Below are 21,350 nucleotides of genomic sequence, written 5' to 3'. Positions count from 1 at the left end.
CCCTACCCAGGCCACCGCCATGACTTAGGAGGCCCCTCTGGGAAAGCAGCGGGAACCCTCATAGGAGGCTCCGGGACAGAGAGATGCAGGGCTGGGATGAGGAGGCCCCAGGGGGAGGCTGCTCTCTCTCCTGTCCCACAGAGGTGTCTGCTAGGGGTAGCCCCGTCCTGGGACACAGACACCAAGGACTGCTGTCTGGGAGGAGGAGGCTGAGTTGGGAGGGACAATGGCCTGAGTTGATTCTGCAGCCTGTGAGCAAGGTGGGACAAGCCAGAGAGACAGTGAGCAAGCGGGGACGAAGACTGAGGGTGAGAGCTTGTGCTGAAGAGGCAAGGGGCAGCCTCAAGTGGGCAGGGCAAGGCCAGATGCCGAGGCTGATGGGAGCGGGCAAGGGGACCGGGATTCAGGGGGAGACTGAGTTGGGGGCCAGATAGGCTGGAGCTCCTCAGGTTGGAAGCTGGGTGATGGGGCCTCATTCTCTGCCACATGAAACTCCCCCAGCCCAGCCTTTCTCCTTATCACCTCTCACAGATACTCCCATACATCCCTAGTACCCCTGTCACCTTTCCTAAGCTATACACTTTTTCAGGAGGGTGGCGTTTAGGGGAGGGCATCCTGCAGAAATAGCAAGTCTTAAAGTCAGCTCTTGCCCGAGTCCCAGGCTCCTTTGGCGGAAGGGTAGTCCCTCTTTTTGCGTGTTTTAGGTGGTCAGCCTGGCAAGGGGCGGGAGGCCTGGGTTACTTTCTTCTCTTTAGGATGGGGCTGGTCTTCCACCTCCCGCTGGTTGGCAGCCTCCCGGCCCCTGGCGGCCCCAATCCATTGTCCCAATCAGAATAGAGAGAACAGCTTTGGAAAATGACACTATGAATGGTGCTGGGGCTGCTGGGGCTGGGACCACCCTAATGGGATGAGGTCCCCCACTTCAGGCCCGGGCTCAGCACCTGGGACAGCGACTCTACTAGGAGGGTGGGAGCTCTGCACCCTTCCCCAGGACCCCCAAATCAGACTCCAAGCCATCCCTGTCCAGAACGTGGATTCCCAGGGATGGGCTTGGGGAACCAGATGCCCCAACTCCTCCTAGAACTTCACTCTCATTCAAAGTTTGAGAGGGAGTAAGGGGTGGGTGATGGGCTGGGAGAGATTTCTGGAAGCTGAGAAAGGGGCGGGTTTGAACCCCCAACTTTGCCCCGCTGTCATTGGCCCTCCCCCCCTCCGCTTTCCCCGCCCCAATTGTCTCGGTGTCTGGGTCCTGGCCCTGGGAGGAGGGACAGTGAGGATAGGAGTGGGGAGGGGCTCAGGCTGAGAGAGACCCAGCTGCAGGAGCGCGAAGAGAAGGACGGTAACCTTCAGCCTTGACCCCAGACCTTGGTGCCCCAGAACCTGGGCTCTCCAAAGCAAGACCAGGGCCCCACACTGTGCGCCAGAGTGCGGGGTGGGAATGCCCACAGCCTAAGGGCCCCCAGGCTGAAGGCAGGAGACTGGGGCTGCTGGGGAAGTCGCCCAGGCCAAGGGGCCAGGCCTGGCAGGGACATGGGGCTGCTGCTGCTGCTGCTGCTGCTGCTCCCAGACTGTGGTAAGAGGCTGGGCCATGGGGGCCATGGGGAAAACCAGGGCAGAGGGATGGGGAAGAAAAAGAGGCAGGCATAGGGGTGGGAGAGTTGGGGGGAAAAGTTGGGGGGAGCAGAGGGATGGAGGTGGCCGGAGTGGAGGTGGAGAAACCCTGAGGACAGCAGAGGAGAGGGGTGAGCCCTCAGAAGGGGCAGGCAGGGCTGCGGAAGAGCCATGGGGGGCTCTAGGAGCCCAGGCTTTGGGGCGCAGTGGCTAGAAGGGGACCTGGGGGCCACGTGAGGCAAGTGGCTGAGCAGACTGCGGGGCATGCAGAGGCAGGGCCCCAGAGGCTTCCGCACAGATGTCCTTGAGCCAACTGAGGCTGGCTCAGCCCCTGCCCATGTGCCCTTTGGAGGCTCTGTCTGCCCGTCCATCCACCCCATCTGCCGGGGGTCCTGGCTCAGCCTCACAGGCTGAGTTATTGTATTGATGGGGGTGTGTGGGAAGGGGGGCTGTGTATGTGGGTTCACAGCTCTGCTCATGCATTTCTGGGCCTGTGCCATTAGTGTCTGTGGCCCTGTGCTTATGTATTTGTGACTTTGAGTCTGTAGGGACATCTACATGTTACCTGTGTTTGGGGCCTCCTTGAGTGTGTGTCTGGGATGGAATCTGTCTGTATCTAGAAGACCTGGTGGCCAAAGAGGTTGTGATTTTTAATCCCAGTGTGTGTGTGTCCGTGAGTGAGTGTGTGTGAGTGTAAGTGTCTTCCTTCCCTATTCAGAGGCCAGGGTCCTGGTGGCGGGAGGGGGAAGGAGGAGAGCCAGGAGTCCTGGGAAGCTGACCCTGCAGGCAGACAGGCAGAGGGGCCGGCAGGGGAGGGAGGGGGCATTCCCATTGTCCCCTGGGGAGCACAATGCCCACGCCTCAGCCCCTGACCTCACCATTCTGCCCACCCCGCCCCCTCCCCGTTGCCAGGGCCCAGCTGAAGGAGGCCATCAATCACAGCCAGCCTGCCAGGCCCACACCGCACCCGCCAGCCGGCCAGTGGCCCCCTGTGCTCCTCAGATGGCCGGGCCCTGCCCTCTCTTCCCTGTTCCTCCTTTGCTGCCTCAAAGTCTCCCTAAAGTCAAGTCCTGTCCCTTGCCCCTTGCCAAAGCTGGGAGGGAGTCAAAGCCATCAGGGAGGTGGTGGTCAGAGGGTGGCCCACAGGGGGCCGCCGTGTCTAGGCTGTGCTGGCTGTCCCTACAGGCCATGCTGCAGGCTCTGAGCTGGCCTTCGTGCAGGAGCCGAGGGACACAGTGGCTGTGCGGGAGCACCCACTGGTGCTGCCCTGCCAGGTAGAGGGTGAGCCGCCCCTGTCCATTTCTTGGCAGCGGGATGGGCTGGCCTTAGCCAATGACAGCGGTGCCACCCTGATGCCAGATGGCTCCCTGCACCTGGCTGCCCTGCCTTCCCACTAGAGCCTCCTTTCCAGTGCCCACGAGTACCACTGTGTGGCGCAGAACTGCTACGGGTGGCTGGTGAGCCAACGGGCCCGGGTACAGCTGGCAAGTAAGTGACAGGACTGCTCCTGGGATTGGGAGATGAAAGTGCGTGGGGCACCCACAGAAGGCACCCATGGGATCCAGAGTTGCTGAGAGTGGGCCTGAGCAGGGCCAGCCCAGCCATTAGACACAGTGTACACACTGGTAGAGACTCTGATTCTTTTAGGGGCCCACAAAAATGTTTTAACTTCCTCAAAACCAGAAGAAAAAAATGAATATAATAATAAATATGCAAAAATGAGTCCAGACTGGATTATATTTGTCTATATTCCAATGCCATTGTAAACTATGATTTAAAATTTTTGTAATGGAGGAAGGCAAAGTGCTTATAGCCCACAGAAGTCCTAGACATGAGGCTGCAGGGCTCCATACTGAAGAGGAAGTGGCAGATGTGGGCATAGAGGTGGGGCCCGGCCCTGGGACTTGGTTGTGGGGGGATAGCCCAGGGCCAGTCTGCAGGTGCCCAAGCGCCTCCCCCCATCCTCTAGGTCTGTCCCGCTTCCACCAACATCCAGAATCTGTTGAGGTGGAGCGGGGTGGAGTTGCTCGTTTCCAGTGCCTGATCCAGGGGTTGCCTGAACCATCCATTTCCTGGGAGCACAATGGCACAGCCCTGAATACTGCCAACCACCGGTGAGCACCTGCTAGCAGTGCAATGGGATGGCGGGTTGTGAGCCAGGGCACAGGCCATGGAGCCCTGACCTCTGTATCCTCAGGGTCACACTGCTGCTTAGTGGCATCCTCCACATCACCAGTGTGAGCCAGGCGGACGTGGGAACCTACTGCTGCGTGGCATGGAATATGGCCAGTACCTGCCACAGCCAGGATGCCCAGCTGACCCTGAGCAGTAAGCCAGGCCCAGTGTGGGCACTGGGCAGAGAGGAGGGTATCATTGCTGTGGTTGTACATGGGACAGGCAGGCATTTTGAGCACCTATGACATGTTAAGCACTGTGCCAGGGGTGGGACAGCAGCAGGCTTGAGCCATCCCTGGCTTCCTGGAGCTCACAACCTGAGAGAGAAGGTGGTTCTGTGGGAACCTAGGCTTAGGCTGTGGGCAAGGATTGTCAGGGGCTCCTGGAGTAAGCTATCCCAAGCTGGATGTTGAAGGGTGAGTGGAGAGAGGCAAGCCAAGGTCAGGAGGGCAGGGCGGGGCATTTCCTTGAACAAATGCACAAGGGAGAACAACAAAGTTCACACAGGCAGTTCTGTGTTGCTGGACCACAGAATGGGCAGAATTCAGGGTAGCAAAGTTAATGTTGGTGGGTAGGCAAGGCATACCGTGAAAGGAGTTTGGACTTGATCCAGAGGGCAGTGGGAGCTCTAGAGGGTCTAGCGTTGGGGCTGAGTCAGCCTGTGTCTTGAACACGTGGCCCTCATACACATGGCGTGTAGATGTGCATATGTTTGTGTATGTGTCTGTGCTTGCATGTACATGTGCATGTGTGCATGGACATTTGCACGTCTCCTTCTTGGGGTGAGGATGAAAATAGCTTTGTACCTGAGATGAAACACCCAGGGTGACCCCACTTGCAGGCCAAGTGGGGTGGGACAGTTTTGTGCCCAAAGTGAAGGCCGCAGCAGAGCCTATGAGGGGCTGGTGCCTAGCAGGAGAGGCAGGTTAGACCCCGCCTAAACTGGAGATGCCACAGGTGTTTGTGAGGGAAAGTCATGCCTGAATCGGCCACTAGGGGGCTCCAGGGTATAAATAAGCAAGTGTACCACCGGGCACCACCGTGGCGTCTGGACGAACTTTCAAAGCATCTCCGACAAAATTTCACCGAAGGCTGTATCTTTTCTTTTTTTCTGAGACGGGGTCTCACTCCTTCGCCAGGCTGGAGTTCAGTGGCGCCATCTCGGCTCACTGCAACCTCTGCCTCCCGGGTTCAAGCGATTCTCCTGCCTCTGCCTCCCGCGTAGCTGGGAGTACAGGCACCCGCCACCGCGCCCGGCTAATTTTTGTACTTTTAGTAGAGACAGGGTTTCACCATGTTGGCCAGGATGGTCTCAATCTTTCGACCTAGTGATCCGCCCGCCTCAGCTTACCAAAGTGCTGGGATTACAGGCATGAGCCACCGTGCCCGGCTGGTATATAATTTTTAAACTGAAGACTGGCAGGGGAAGGGGGAACGGTTGTGTTTCTGATCTGTAACTGACTTAGAAACTCGAAGCGAGGGTGGGGGTCAGCGGCTCTTCTGCAGGAGCAGAGAGGAGCCCGGTGGGGTCCCTCTGGCCTGTGGCGTCCTGTTCCTATCCACAGTCTGGGGCAGGAGGGCAGGGCAGGAGGCTATGTCTTTCAAGGCTATCGGGCAAACATAGGATTCTGCTGCCCGCGGAGCAGGGAGATGAATGGCCGGAGAGCGACAGGAGGTTAGCAGGAGGAGCAGGTGCCTGTTGGGGGCAGAGGACCAACTAAAAACTGAAGGCTCAAGGGTTGCCTAAAGGAGCTGGTGTCAGAGTAGTCTTCCCCAGGGGCAGAAGCTGGGGACCAAGGCCCCAAGTCATTCACCCCTAACGCACTCAACTGCACACACCTGGGCAGGCACTTACCCTGGGCATGCACCAGGGTGAGACAGAATTTCCCAGACTTCAAGGAGCTCACAGTGGCTAAAGAGGGGAAGCTCGTTGTCAGCTGTTCAGTGCTACCAAGATCCAGGGAGTCCCCCAGTTCTGCCAGTCCCTCTGTCATTGAGCAAGTTACTCAACCTCTCTGATCCTTGATCTTCTCATGTAAATGGGGGAAATAACAGTACTCAGCTCACAGGCTGTGGTAAGGGCAAAATGGGACAACGTGTGGGGCTCACAGCCAATGACTGGCATGGGGAAGGGGTTGGCCCGGGTAGCTCAGCCTCCCCTCACTGAACTGTCTGGCCAGGCAGGACACAGCCTCTTTGAATGAGGCCAGGAGATTCCAGGGCAGCCTACAGCCTGTACTGCAGCTTGCAAGAGGCAAATGGAGAAAGGCAGGGCCCAAAGTAGGCCTTCAATCTATAGTTGCTGAAAAAATGAATGAACAAAACACAATTCTACACCTTGAGGGATAATTAAAGATGTTAATTAAACCAGCCCTTGAGAAACTTTCATTTTAGAAACACATTTTATCTGAGACATTCTTAATAAAGGGCATTTATGAAAGGTTAAAGACACGTTAAGGCCTCACATGATACAAGGTAATAAAGAAAATGGGGATGAAGGCCTACGGGAAAGCAGAGCTGTGTTTAACACGACGTTGTTCACAACCCTGCTCCCAGTTTGAGGGCGATGCCTGGCACATGGGAGCCCCCAGTGATGATCTGTTGAATAAACTAATGAAACAGGGGAGCATGGTATAAAATGAAGATGTGATTTAGACCCAAAACAAGAGTTACTTTGGGAAAACACTTATGTCCCTCCTAAGCAGTTAAGCAGGCTGAGGTCTTAGGAGGCTGGTCATGCTGAGGGAGGGCCTCCTACTAACTTTGTGGGTGCTTCTACCTGCCCCTCAGGGTGAGGCGCCCAGGGAAGGTGGGGCCACCCACAGGGTTTGTAGGAGAAGAATGCTCACTGTCCTCTCTCTCCCCACCCCCAGTCCACCAGACCTTCGGCCTGATAGCTACTGCCATGGGACTTTGGGCAGGTCATTTAAAAAATCTGTAAGTTGGAGATGGAATAGCAGCTGCAAAGCACACCTCTGAGGTCTGGTGACATTTGTGGGCTGGAAGAGTGTGCTTGGAGTAGAAGTTGAGTACTGGAAGGAGGTTCTCCTTTCCTGATCTGATTTGCTTGTTTCCACCACACAGTGGGACCCCCAAGGCTGCTGCAGGAGCTGGAGATCCTGTCCAGGCCTCAGAACCTGACCCTCACAGTGCACCAGACCGCAGTGCTGGAGTGTATCGCCACAGGTCACCCTCGGCCGCTTGTCTCCTGGAGCCGCCTGGGTGTGCAGCTGCCCCGCCCCGTCTCTCAGAGTCCCGTGCCCTTGTCCTATCCCAACCTGACCCCCCAACGCCTTCTTGCAGATGGCTGCTCCACTGGCGTGGAGGGCATCCAAGTTCTGGGCACCCGGAATCTCATGATCTCCGACGTGTCAGTCCAGCACTCAGGTGTCTATGTCTGCGCTGCCAATCGGCCGGGCACCCGTGTCCGGCGCACAGCACAGGGCGTCCTGCTCGTGCAGGGTGAGCCCCAAGGGCCCGACCGGGTGGGGAGAGTGCTGGGGGACCCCAGCTCCCTGACAGGAGCCTGGATCTGGAGAGGGTCCAGGGCAGGAGGCAAGAGGCTGGGTCTCATGGCATCTTCCTCTGTGCTATTGCCTGCTCAGCTCCCCTTGAGTTTGTCCAGTGGCCACAGTCCTTGTCCAAGCCTCCTGGCAGCAGTGCCATCTTCACCTGCGTGGCCCAGGGCGTCCCTGAGCCCCATCTGGTCTGGCTGAAGAATGGGAAGGTGCTGAGTCCTGGGGATAACATCAGGCTGACTCACAACAATAGGTACTCGTGTCTTACCACTCCCCACTGCCCACTGGCAATGGTATGTCCCCCTACCCACCCTGGGCGTCCACCCCCACCTACATGCAACACTCACTACCTAAATCTCAAAAATCCACACCCATCCACAAACCCCCAGCAAGTTACCTTCTACTTCCAGCAATTCTCCCCTCCCCCAGGAGGCTCTGCCCTGACCTCTCCATTATAGGTAATGCCCCCACACAGCCTCCTCCTCTAGGGCCACTCCACCAAGGCTTGGTGGGAAAGGGCTCCCAGCAGCTGAATTTGTCTCTTTTAGTACGCTGATGCTGGCGGGCGTTTCAGTTGAGGATGAGGCCATTTATCAATGCATGGCAGAGAACAGTGCAGGCTCCAATCAGGCCAGTGCCCGCCTGGCTGTGACAGGGGGCCCAGTCACCCCCTGTCCCCAGGGGCCTGCATGCCTTGGCTCTACTTCTGCCATTCGAGTGTCCTGGGAGCCACCCCTCTCCAGTGGGGACATCATTGGCTATGTGCTGCACCTCCAGCCTATGGGAGGTGGGTGTGGGTGGGTGGACAGGGCTTTGAGCTCAGCACAGGGCCAGGAGCCAGGAGTCCCCGGCGCCAGCCCACCTCTGCTCCTGACTGCTGATGTCCTAGGCGAGTCCCTCTCACTCTCTGGGTCCCAGTCTCCTCCATGACATCAGACCCTCCCGGATTCTTCCCAGGCCTCTGGGCCTGTGGTTCTCTGGGCTGGCTGCCTCTGTACATGGTCTTTTGGTGCTTCCTTATTGCTTTTCAGCTTGACTCTAGGCCCTTTCCTCATCCTCATCCTATCTCAGCTTAGCTCCAACTTCTGTAGCCTCTTTCCCTGCTCTCCTTGGAGGCTTGGCTGGTCCAGACGCACCAGGAGGGGCTTCGTCTCCAGTTTGTGAGGGTGCAGGGACATGGCTACTGAGAAGATGCTGCTCTGCTCCTCAGAGCCATCTGGCCCAGAGCTCCAAGAGGCCATGAACAAAGGCACCTCTGAGCACGTCTTCTCCAACCTGGAGCCTGCCACAGCCTACACCACCCATTTGCGGGCCTACTCAGCAGAGGGTGCCAGTCAGGACTCTGCCCCTGTCTTTGCCTCTACCATGGGCAGCAGTGAGTGACAGCCTCTCCAGCCTTGGGAAGTCCCTGGCCTCAGGTGGGCAGGGGACTGCTAACCAGTTTGCTTGTTTTCCTCTGCAGCCCCTGCTGCCCTGGGCTTCTCCACCAAAGTGCTCAATGCCACCTCTGTGCAGGCCTCCTGGGAGCTGCCACCACAGCTGGGACCCATCCAAGGCTTCAAACTCTTTCACCGCAAGCTGCCTGCTGCCCATTTTGAGGGGCCCCTGCTCCTGGCCAGCAGTGTCAGATCCTTCCTCTACACAGACCTGGGTGAGGCTCTGAACCTTCTTGTGCCGCTCAAGGCCCGCCTTTCTCAGTGTGATCTTGCCCCAGGTACTGAGCTTCCTGGCCCATAAATGCCCGTCCCCTTCACATTCTCCTGCTTCCTGCAGAACCAGCAGCCCTCTATGAGATCAAGCTGCAGGCATTCAATGGCAACGGGGATGGAAATAGCAGTGCCCGCTTTGTCTCACTGTGTGATGTGCCCCTAGCCACTCCGGGTAAGTGGGGTCTGGTAGGAGGGTAGTAGGGCTGGGGTCAGAGCAGGCCCCCATGGCTGCCAGTCTTCAGGGAGGAGGAGGGCTGAGCTTCACCTCCAACCCTGGTCCTCTCTCTGACAGATGTCACAGTGTCCACAGAGTCCAAGGCTGGGTGCTCTTGCAGCCAGGGTGAGAGCAGCCCACTGCCTGGGGTTCTGGTGGGCATCCATGGGGGCCTGGCTCCCCTCATCGTTTGCCTCCTCTGCCTCTTCCTGGGCTGGAGACATAGGTAAGGGCCAGGTAAGGGCTAATGTGGGAAATCTGCCAGGGAGACAGTCTGCGTCACTGTGGCACAGGACCAAAGAGAGCAGGAAAGAGCCCCAATCCACAACCAATCAATTTTGCCAGTGAGGAGACTCAGGCAGAGAGAGGAAGCCAATTCTTTTCAGAGCTCTGTGGTTCCAGGGGCAGGAGAAGGCCGGCCATGAGCGGGAAGAGAGGACTGGAGCTCCCAAGGCAAGGACAAGGGCAGCAGAAATGAGCTAGAGCCAGTTCCCTGCCATCCTGCAACATGAGGAGGGGTCCACCCTTCTCCATCTCTGGGGAGCATGGAGTAGGAGGAGGGGTTGGGAGTCATGCGAGGAAGAGGGAGGCACCAGACAGACTATGCTGCTGACCCTTCCAATCCTGGCAGCCTCCTCTGCAAACAGGGGTCCCAGGAATGCTGGGGAGTGCCTCAGACTGCCTTAGACAGAGCTGGGGGCTGTCAAGGCCAGATTCAGAGTGGAGGGAAGCCGGGGGAGAAGACTGAACTCACCACCCAGGTGAGGGGGATTCAGTGACAGGAAATGAGTGGGGGAAGCTGGCGTGTTCGAGGCCTTGGTCCAGGGGCCTGACCTCCTTCACCCTCAGGTGACCGTGGAACAGCTGGCCTTGGCCTAGGGCCCTTCAAGTTGGCTCCCTCCGAGATGCCACTAACTCCGGATACACCAAAGAATCTACCTCACCTGTCCCTGTCACCCCGGAGTCAGGAAAGAACCAAAAGTCCCTCAGCCCCTCTCCGGGGAGGGGCAGGACTGGCCATAGCGGGAGAGAAGAGGGTGTGGTTTCTGTGTTCCTCCCTGACCTCAAGAAATGGGAGAATCAGAATCCCTTCCCCCAACACACCAAATAACCTCAAACTAAACCAAGCCCAGCTGGGAGTTACTCCCAACCCAGTTACTCCTGCCTCATGACCCCATCCAATATATTCACCTCTTCTTGATCCAAATATGAACCTGCCCAAAGACACACAGCTTTAAGAGTTCCCCACAAAGTGGGGGCAGGGGAAGAGGCTGTCATCATCTCTGTCTCACAACCTGAAGCCCTCCAGTCTAAAATCTGTCTCAGTCTCCTCGTGCCCAAGCTGAGCTCTGCCCAGGGACAGGCGACCTGCATTCCCTGTGGTCCAAGTGGGCAGGTGGGCAAAAGGGGTGCTGAGTTCCTTGCCCCCCTTCTCCCTACAACGTAAGAGTCTTAAATATCTGAGCTCATATGAGCTTCTCTGAGCAACCAAATACCCATTTCCCCCTTCCCAGATCCAAAGCACTGGCTCCTCCTCAGGGGGCATCTTTACCCATTTGATTTCTATTTTTGAAAGAGATTAGTTTGAGTCAGGGTTTTGGCAGTCTTGACTCGCCTGTAGAATGAGCAGAGGCTGGGCAGCATCCCCCATCTCCCTTCCATCAACTCTTGGGGTCCAAAGAGCACTTGTTTCCCACTTCTCCCTCTACCAGCCTATGGCATCCAGGGCACCACAGTCCCTCCTCATCCAGCTCTGCCATGCTCTAAAGCCAAAGCCCCAGCCACTCCCTCAATCACTCTCTCTCCAAGGCTGTCCAGTATTGTGCCAAAAAGGGAAGGGTCTTGGGGGAAGGAAAGTCCATGGCTTAGAGGACCCCAAAACTGTCTCCTGCGCTCTTCTAGAGTAATGCTAGTACCAATGAAAGGCTGGGCTCTGGCCCTCCACAATAGCGCCCTCTGCACACGGCACAGCAGCAGCTGTAACTAAAAAACGCGGCTGAGGAGCAAGAGGGCTAAGAATAGCCCCAAACATCAAGTCTTTGAGGAAATGACATCCTCTTCTCTGGTTGGGCCTGGTCTAACTGCTTTGTTGGAAAGAAATAACCAAAACGGAAAAAATAAATTAGGATCTGGTTAATGCTTTCGGCTGAAAGGAAAACTTGGGGACGGGGAGTGATGAGATGGTGAGAAAGTGCACTTCCAGATCTTTCAGGGGATGTTGTATTCAGATTGTTAAATAACTATATTCCGTAGTTTGCTAGAAAATAGCAATGTGAGCCCCTGCTGGTATAAGGCAACCATCTAGATGAACAAGCATGGTACAAAATATTTATTTTCTTTTCTTTTTTTTTTTTTTTTGAGACGGAGTCTTGCTCTGCCACCCAGGCTGGAGTGCAGTGGCCGGATCTCAGCTCACTGCAAGCTCCGCCTCCCGGGTTTACACCATTCTCCTGCCTCAGCCTCCCGAGTAGCTGGGACTACAGGCGCCCGCCTCGTCGCCCGGCTAGTTTTTTGTATTTTTAAGTAGAGACAGGGTTTCACCGTATTAGCCAGGATGGTCTCGATCTCCTGACCTCGTGATCCGCCCGTCTCGGCCTCCCAAAGTGCTGGGATTACAGGCTTGAGCCACCGTGCCCGGCCCCTTATTTTCTTTTATAGAGATGGGGTCTCACTACATTGCCCAGGCTGATCTCTTGGCTCAAGTGATCCTCCCGCCTTAGCCTCCTGAGTAGCTAGAGGCATGCAGCACTGTGCCTGACTAAAGGATTCTGTTACCAGAGACCAGAGCAGTGTGGTGGAAAGGGCCAAGGACTGCTAGGGGACACCTTTCCCTAGGAGAGAATGGAGACCCAGCCCCCTCCCCATGATACCATGAGACCTGAAGTCATCAGATAACGAACGTGGGGTTGGTGGCTTCCAGAACGCTGGCTCCAGCTAGAGTTGGAGGGGAACAAGAACACAGAAGTAGGTCAGGGCTTTAAATAATCATCAATCAAAGAGAAGGATACACACCAAAGGCACTCAGTCCATGGCTGGACTCACTAGGGAAGACAGCCATAGCTCATCTCCCAATTACCCCAAAAATTATCCCACCAAACTGCCACCCCCAGCCCCATAACGAAAGCACAAGCCACAGGAAAGTTTAGAAACCATTCCTTTCTTTATTAAACATAGCTTGCAAGTGATAAATATTACAAAGTTTTTTTTTCTTTTAATCCTTTCTCCAAAAATTAGCTTATTATTTGAATCTGTCACTGCTGAAATGCTCAGCAGCATCTGAAACAGATGGGAGTGTATTTGCCTTTTTGAAAACCAGTTTCTATTGGTCTTAGTTTTTTCATTTTCTTTCCCAAACACAATGCAGAAAATCAGAATGAGTTAAAAAAGAAATAAAGGAAACTTAAAGAGAGTTGTGCAAAAGGGTCGTGTTCCCTTCCCACCCACCCTATTCAGGGAAGGCCATTCCCCATCCCACCTCCCTGCTCCCCACCCCCCAACCCCAATCTATCCTTCCACCTTCACCAGGGCTTCACCCATCACCCTGTACCCTCTCCAGGCTTTATCAGCCCAGAACCTAAAGAAGAGAGTAGGAGTACTCAGCCCAGGCTGTGGGGAAATTGGGCCCCTGAAGGAGACAGACTGTGAAACAGCTGCCTTTAGGGGGGTTCAGATGAAATCTGAGGGAAGGAGACAAAATGTGGGCTGTGTCTGAGCTCTGCTATTTTATCACCAAGACGGGGAAAGTTCCATATCCTGTAGCTCACAAAGGGAGTAAATAACTGGAGCACCAACCTGGGGCATTCAGTTGTCCACCACCCTTAAGGGCTCTGTGGTTGGCTGTGAGATAGGGCTTGAGGCCTGGTCCCTGCCCTCAGATGACTAGAGGCATAAAGGCAAAGATGTCACTGGTCTGACACCCTGGACAAGACTCTGCTGCCTCTCCCAAATCAAGGGTAACCGTAGAGGACTGGCAGTTCTCCAAGGGCACTGTCATACACATAACCACTTCAACGCAAGTCACTTTCAGTTCCTCCCTGGTTTCTTGGCCCAACACTTTCCTCACCTCAAGTTGTTTTTTGGCTTTGGCAGGTGAGGAGAGAAGTATAGAATTTTAAACTTGGTGGCCAGATGATCTCCCGCTTCACTTCACAGATAAGAAAATTGAGACCCAGAAAATTAACTACCAAAGATCACATAGCAAGTCAGAAGGAGACCCCAGGTCTCCAGATTGCAGCCCCCTCAACCCCTTTTGTGTTGGTGGTTCTTTTTACTCTACACAGTCTGGGACCAGGAGGTCATGGCTTTCACAGGAGCTCAGCCTCACCTCGGTTCACACAGCCTAAGACTGTGCAGATGGATGTGGCTCTCACTAGGTGAAATTTCCTCAGGATGACTTACTAAAATCCTTTCTGTCATCCCCTGACAATCCACCCTTAAAGGCCCGTAAGACTAGGTTATTTCCTTTTTGAGGAGGTGGGGTGGGGGAAATCCCTTGCATAAGAAAGCTTGACACTGAATTTTGTTATATAGGTATATTGTATATATGCTGATGCAATCAGAGGAAAAAAAAACAGTGCAAATACAATTACAATTCATAATACTTGGTTTCGATGCCCCCGGGAACTGCCCCATTCCTCGGCTACCTCCCAACCCCCAGCACTTCCCCACAGTATCAACCTAATGCTGGGGGATAGGGAGGGTGGGCAGGTTAGGGTAGGGAGTGGGCTCTGCCAAGGCAGTGCTGGTGACCCGGAGGGACTACTCCAGGGTGGGGAGGCAAGGCACAAATTAGGGGTGGGTGGTGGGGGAGGTGGCATCTCTAAGGAGGGATGGGGTTGGAGCAGCTGCCAGTCTCAGTGTGCTGGGCCCGGCCCACTCCCCTACCCACCCTCCACAGCCCTGCCTCCCTACCCCCTCCCCTTCCCCAGAAACCCTTTTGCACGGATCATACACAAACGGGCACATTACAAAATGACATAACACAGTTTCACAATATCCATGGCTAGGGCTTTTTTTTCTCTTTTTCAGGCTTTTTTTTTTTTTTTCTACACAATGTACAATTCCTTTTAAATGGATCAAGAAATAGCTTATATACACGAATGAGTCCTTGTTATAACATCTCGGCAGCAAATATCATAAGCTAATGAAGGTCTTGATGGAAAGGATGGGAGCCTAGGACATGGTTTAGGGGTAGGGGTGTGGAGAGAAGGGTTATGCCTTCTGGAGGAGTAGGGAGAAAAGGGAATGATTAGGGAAAAGGAACAAAAGTAAAATATCAAGAAGCATCTTTACAAAGCAGTTCTATAGCTAATTCCTTTTAAAGGGGAAAGGAAAGGTAACCAAAGCAGGAAAACATTTATCTCTGTGTCTTAAAAAAAAAATTGTCTACCATACATATATCCAAAAATGTGGGAAAAATACTTATTCCAGGGATAGAGGGAGTCCAGATGCCGTGGTCAAATTATAAAATAAAATAGACAAATAAGAACCTCTGTCCCCTAGTTTTACCCAAGCCTTACCACTATTCCACCCATTTCAGGCTTCTAGGGAATAAGACACCAACCTTAAACTACTGCTTTTAGTGCCTCTGGGGATGGAGGAAGCCAGGCAGAACTGGTGGGATCCTCACTCTACTAATAATGTTCCAAACAGAGGGTCTTTCCTCCTGTCCTTAGGGCATGAGGTTTAGTGTCTACACGGCCCAGAGCCTTGAGATGGATAGTAACAAGTAGACTTGGAGGGACACAAGGCAATCAGTGATGAAAAAGAGAAAGAGAATTGAGGAAGACAGAAGGATGACGAAGGAGGAGGGAAGGGAGGAGGTGGAAGGTTAATACTTTACCATGATTAGGGAGACCTCACCTCCATCACTAATCCCTGGGAAGAGTATGAAAATGGGGAGAAGAAAGGGTAAGAAATCAAACCTCAGCGGTTGAACAAAGGGTCACCGAGCTATACTAGTCAAGAAGCAGCTTCTATGTAACTGACCCTGAGGGGATAAAAACAGGGAAGATTCCACCATCTTCCCTATGGCCTCAGCACCTAAGCAGGCACTGACTATAGGCTTTCCTTCTCCATGATTCCCCAACTCTACACATCTTACTTCCAAACCCCATTCTAAGGTGGCCTGGCTCCCAGGGAAAGGACTCAGCTCAGGGCAGGGCAAGGACGGCCCACAGCCAGACGGTATTGCACATTCTCTGTTCCTTACTTTTAATCTCAACTGACAAACTTGGGCATCTCGTACCTCTGAGCACCTCTGAGCTTGGGGAGAGGGAGACGTAACAGAAATGGCACTTCATCATGAGGGAGGGAGGAAGAGGCTAGACAGACATGCCACAAGGCAAGATGACTTGTAGGGAAAATATTTTTAAAAAAAGCTTCCAATTTTGTGGAAGAGAGAAAAGCAAAACCAAACAATTTATCCAGTGCTTTCAAAGCACAGAGGGCAAAGAAAAGATGTAAGAATATATCTTTATATATATATATATAATTTTAAAATAATCCCAGACCCAGTTCCATTAACCCCCCTCCCTCTCCCACCACTTACAGTCAGGGGTACCACATTCCCCAGAAAAAATACTCGAAAAGACCCAATCACTACCTGTTACTAGCATCTAGCTTCCAGATCATTTCACCACTGGGGGAGCCCAGACACTGGCTGCATCTCTGCTCCTTTAAGTGCTCAATGAATTTGGGGGAAAGGGAGGAAAGAAAAAAGCCAGGAAGGCCCGTAGGGCCAGTATAGTCACCCACAGTGGCACTGGGGTATAGGGAGTAGAGGCCAGAGTAGGGGAACTGAGCCTGATTTTAGCTCTTTCTCCCACCCCACCTCCAAATTTTATGGGGAAGATGTGCAGTTCATGTGTGTGTGAATTTTAAAAGTGCCTTCTTTAAAAAAATTAGTTAATTTTAAAAAATAAAAGTGGGGAAACTTCCTCAGGTGACTTTCAAGGGCAACATATTAAACTTCTCCTCATTCTTCTCTGCTGAGAAGATTGCCCCCAGTGCACTCTGGCAGCTTCTGGAGCCAGAGAGGCAGGTGGGTGTACACTATGAGAAGAGCAGAAACCCGTACCTTTAAGGGGCTTCCCTTACTTCAAAAACAGCCTGGTCCACTCCCTCTTCCCACAGTGTGGGCAAATGGGATGCTAATCTCCCCAATCCCCAGAACAGCAACATTGCACAATTCAATTCATTCTCTACATTAGTAGCGCTAAAAAAAAAAAGACAAAATTAGTATCATTCTGGGGGCGGGAAACAACTATTTGTACAGCAGAGGTCCGAAGCTGGTTTTGCCACAACTGTTTGGCTTTGAGCAGTTGGTTCTGCAGCTGGTGCAGCAGAGTAAGGACAGGACTCCAACCTGATTGTGTGCCCCAAGCCTCTCATCTCCTGGCACTCAGAGGGTGAAAGAATAGGCAAATATGAGAATCTCAACTGTTGGGAGAGAAATCCCTTCTTTCCTCTATTTCCTCCTGTTATCACTTGACTCATTCATGTCCATCCAATATTTGGGACACCCAGCAAACAGTCTTGGAACAGCCGTTCCTCTGTATTATAGATGAGGCTATAGTTAGAGGGGATAGATTAGAATTTTTAAAAGCAGGGTGGGGTGAGGGATAATTTTACAAAGGATACAAGATGAAATTAATTTTGGGCTGGTTGGCCTGGAATAGACTTCCGTGTTCCCACTGGGGTCAGGAGATTGGTCTTATTTCCCCAAGATCCAGAAGGGCAGGACCTAGTTTCAATCCTCCCTGGCTCATAATTAAGCCCATCTTCGTACCTCTCTCTCCCTGTCTTCTATGGGTAAATTCCAGAGTGGTTGAGTTTTACAGCTCCTCCCTCCAGGCTCTTTCCCCTCATTCTTAGAGTCCAACTTCAATACTAAACACTGCCACCCAAATTGTCCAGCCCCCAAACACCCACAGGTGGGGTGCTATTCGTCCTTATTCGATACCCCCAACCCCACGCCCTCCTCCGGTTAAGTGCATTCAAAACTTCTGCCCCTAACACTCCTAGTCATGTCCTACTCGGCAGCTGGAACCCCTACTGCAATCTGCAATGCTCGTTATCATTGAACTGAATATCGTTTGTGTTTACAAAAAAAAAAAAAAGGAAGAAAAGGAAAAAGAAAAAGATTGGTTGAGTGGGGGAAGGTTTAACCGTCCACTGAACAAAGGGAGGACACACAACATCATTAAAAATGGTAATAATTATAGCATAAAACAACTTTAGAAACACACATTGGAGGGCTTAGATTCTCCCCAGGACCTCATTCTGACCTCTATCAGAGGTAAAGATCCACCTCACTGTTAAAGAAAACTGAAGAGAGAAGACAGAGCGGCAGAAAAACAGATCGCAGCAGTGTGAAATAAAGGGGAGGTGGCAGGGCAGGGCGTGTGTTTTCTTGCTGATTTCTATTTTTTGTCTTCTGTTTTTCTGTTTTGCTTTCCGTGTATGGTAGGCACCAGTACAGGCACTGCATGCGACAGAAGTTGGGGGAATGAAAGAGGAAAGGGATAAAGGGTTCAAGGATGGGGCAGTACAAGGGGAACAGGCGTTATTTCTGTCCACTGATGGACTGCGATATAGACCGGGGAGGGATCATGTCTAAAAGGTATTCACGCTGTCGGTCTGCCAAACTGGGGCCTTTGTGTCCTCCGATGCCAGTATTCAAGTATGCAATGTTGACACCTGGACCCAGGAGACAAAAGTGGAGGGCAGGTATTAAAAGAGGAAATAACATTCCCTTCCGTTCTACCCTTGGGCTGCAGAGTTGGAGATGGAAAGGAAGCAGAATTTACCAGTATCTGGCCACACTTGGTTAGCTTTATTTCAACAGCAACTTTCTTTTTCTTTTTTGAGATGCAGTCTTGTTCTGTCACCCAGGCTGGAGTGCAGTGGTGCGATTTTGGCTCACCTCTGCTTTCCAGACTCAAGCAATTCTCCTGCCTCAGCCTCCAGAGTAGCTGGAATTATAGGCACATGCCACTACCGCCCAGCTATTTTTTGTATTTTTAGTAGAGATGGGGTTTCACCACATTGGCCAGGCTAATCTTGAACTCCTGACCTCAAATGATCCACTGGCCTCAGCCTCCCAAAGTGCTGGGATTACAGTTGTGAGCCACTGCGCCTGGCCAATTAATTTTGTCTGGTTGTTTATTTATTTGAGACAGAATTTCACTCTTGTTGCCCAGGCTGGAGTGCAGTGGCACAATCTCAGCTCACTGCAACCCCCGCCTCCCAAGTTCAAGCGATTCTCCTGCCTCAGCCTCCTGAGTAGCTGGAATTACAGGCACCCGCCACCACACTGGGCTAATTTTTTGTATTTTTAGTAGAGATGGGGTTTCGTCATGTTGGCCAGGGTGGTCTCGAACTCCTGACCTCAGGTGATCCACTCGCTTTGGCCTCCCAAAGTGCTGGGATTACAGGCATGAGCCACCACGCCTAGCCAATTTTTGTATTTTTAGTAGACACAAGGTTTCACCATGTTGGCCAGGCTGGTCTCAAACTCCTGATCTCAAGTGATCCGCCTGCCTCGGTCTCTCAAAATGCTGGGATTATGGGTGTGAGCTACCGCGCCCCACACAGCAACTTTATTTCAATCCCCACTCATATTCCTAAACTTTAGGTAAAAGGGACTTCCTGAAATTTCAGTCCTACCAAGAATAATGAACATGCTTCCGATGGTATAGGAGAGACAAGTGAAACGGTGAGAGGAAGATGAATAATTGTGAGGGATAGAATCATTAAGTCAGCTTTGATTTTGAGACTGCAGATTGTGGAGAAGCATCCCTGGATCATTCAAACTGAACAGTTAACCCTGCTGTCCCGGCCAAAAGAGATCAATAACCACATTTCTACTGAAGGGATATTAAAAGTTAAATTTATAATGGTAGGATCTGGGTCATTTTCACCACCAAAACCCTAGTGCACTGTGAGTGGCATGTAGTATGAATTTAGCAAACATTTGCTGAGTAACAGAAGAGTGAGGGTGCATGCCCTACAGAAAGAATAGAAAGTAAAGGAAGGAACAATTCCCCTAAAGGCGCTGCTACAGAACTGTATACTAACAGTTGACCCATGGGAAACGTTTTCAGATTAATCCTTACCTGGCATACCAAGGAGGCCACCTGGCACAGACAACTGGGGTGCCTGTGCAAAGTTTGAAAGCATGGAGCGGGCAGATGTGGGTATGCCACGCTGGAGGCTGCTCTGGGGCTGTGGAGCCTGCAATGATGAGGAGACAGGTGATACAACTTTGCTATGATAGAATGTTAAGTGAGGGCAAAGATAAGGGGTACAGAAGAAGAGTATGATTTCCCACAATAGAAAGAACAAACTGTGATAAATGGCTGATAAATCTTCTAAAGAAATAAGGATCAGGCAAAAACTTCCTTACCTGCCGAAGTGTATGATGTCTCATGATGGTCTCTTGTTTACTGACACTGGACACAGCTGGAGCTGTAGTGGGGGAGAGGGCTGCCTGCTGCTGTAATCGCTGTTCAATTTCCTGTTGGGAGTCATTAGATCAGGTTGAGTAGGACAGAACCCAATTTTCCTTTTTTTTTTTTTTAATAGAGACACAATCTGCCTTTGTTGCCCAGGCTGGTCTTGAACTCCTGGGCTCAAGTAATCCTTTCACCTTAGCCTCCCCAAAGTGCTGAGATTACAGGCATGAATCATTGCGCCTGGCCCACCCAATTTCCTAACCAGAAAACCTAGAGGTATTCTTAACCTCTAATGTTGTTGGCTAGTTGGTGGAATATGGAAAAGGCAAAAGAGTTTGGTGGGGTGGTACACTGAGATTCTGGGTATAAGCAGCTAACTTGCTTCATTGATCAAGGGATCCTCCTCTCTTTCTCAAGGGAAACTGGCTCTCAGAAGTTGGCTAGAGGTGATGAACCAACTGATACAATTAATGCTGATGAATTACTGGGGTTTTATTTCAACACCTTTTCTTTTTAAAAATTTTTATTTATTTATTTGTTTACCACCAGTCCTAGAGCATAAATGGGGTTTTATTTTTGACTCCTGCCTACCCGATTTTCCAAGGAGTCCATGATGCTACTCAAACAAGGGAGTCTGATGGGTGGAGTGGGAAATAGGAAGAAAAGGATCTGAGTTTCCCAACACATTTTTCCCTCTCTAAGATATTCTCATCCTCTAACTGCTACATGAGATGTTCACATACTCTAGAACCACTACTCTTCACTGGGCTACTTCATAATTCACTCTTTCTTTTGTCATTTCTCGTCAAATATGCACTGTAAATAACTGTTTCAAAGAGATTTATAGTACAAATATAAATTCCTCCCACCAAACTCTATTATTTGTTTTAGGAGAAAATGAAGATGAGAATAGAGTGCTATGGAAAAGCCAAGAGCCCCAAGCTTTCTGTCCCTTTCTGTTAACCTCAGCCATTATATTTTACCATGTTCTTAATCAGAATACTCGCTCAAATGGAAATGGGACATAATGATAAGGAGACAAAAAGGGAACCTCTGGACCTATAGGGATCACATGAACTACTCCTGCAAACTAGAAGGCACGACCCTTTGGAAAAAAAAAAACTGGGACAGGTGGCCAGAGAGCAGTCAGAATTCTTACCTGTTCCTGCTGTAGGGCTTTCACAAATGCATTTTTCAGCCGGTTGGTGTGTTCAGCTTTTAGAGCCTTCTTCTGGTTGGAGGTCATACACTGCTCACATAGAATCTTACCATTCTTTTCCTGCTTCCAGTGAGGGGTGAAATCTGTGCGGCACTGGGCACATACAAAGGGTTCAACCCGCAGAAGTGAGGCACAGCTTTTGCCTAGATACCAACAAAAACAGTCAGTGGCTTTACATTTCCTATCTCCTCTGTTTCTCTTAATCAAACAGATCTTTTCCAGGAGTTTATTCTGTTGAATTAAAGAAAGAGACTCTACAAAAAAGATATTCTATAATTTACAAAATACTTTTATTTCATCTGATTATAACAATATCACTTTAGGGAATTCAGACAGTACCATCCTCATTTTCTTTTTTTTTTTTTTTTTTTTTGAGACGGAGTCTCGCTCTGTCGCCCGGGCTGGAGTGCGGTGGCCGGATCTCAGCTCACTGCAAGCTCCGCCTCC

General features: G+C 51.7%; 2 protein-coding genes across 5 annotated transcripts in view; one reads left to right on the top strand and one right to left on the bottom strand.

Moving 5' to 3' along the window:
- Positions 1–1,307: 1,307 nt before the first annotated feature.
- LOC104663519 (immunoglobulin superfamily DCC subclass member 3-like) lies at positions 1,308–3,678 on the top strand. Its single transcript, XM_010364752.2, has 3 exons — positions 1,308–1,573; positions 2,797–3,099; positions 3,581–3,678. The coding sequence occupies exons 1-2, from the start codon at positions 1,531–1,533 to the stop codon at positions 3,006–3,008; spliced, it is 255 nt and encodes an 84-aa protein (XP_010363054.1). The 5' UTR covers positions 1,308–1,530; the 3' UTR covers positions 3,009–3,099; positions 3,581–3,678.
- Positions 3,679–12,549: 8,871 nt separating this feature from the next.
- The window catches only part of GATAD2B (GATA zinc finger domain containing 2B), a 124,610-nt gene continuing 115,809 nt past the window's right edge, over positions 12,550–21,350 (bottom strand). For all 4 annotated transcript variants that reach the window (XM_030935799.1, XM_030935802.1, XM_030935800.1 and 1 more), the window contains exons 8-11: positions 20,844–21,046; positions 19,636–19,746; positions 19,346–19,463; positions 12,550–17,927 (exon numbers count right to left, since the gene is read on the bottom strand). In XM_030935799.1, coding sequence (XP_030791659.1) covers positions 17,794–17,927; positions 19,346–19,463; positions 19,636–19,746; positions 20,844–21,046 — 566 coding nt within the window. In that variant the 3' untranslated portion in view covers positions 12,550–17,793. The remainder of the gene's footprint in view (positions 17,928–19,345; positions 19,464–19,635; positions 19,747–20,843; positions 21,047–21,350) is intronic.

Source organism: Rhinopithecus roxellana, chromosome 8, assembly GCF_007565055.1.
Source record: "Rhinopithecus roxellana isolate Shanxi Qingling chromosome 8, ASM756505v1, whole genome shotgun sequence".
Lineage (NCBI taxonomy): Eukaryota > Metazoa > Chordata > Mammalia > Primates > Cercopithecidae > Rhinopithecus > Rhinopithecus roxellana.
This window is presented reverse-complemented; position numbering and strand designations above follow the sequence as displayed.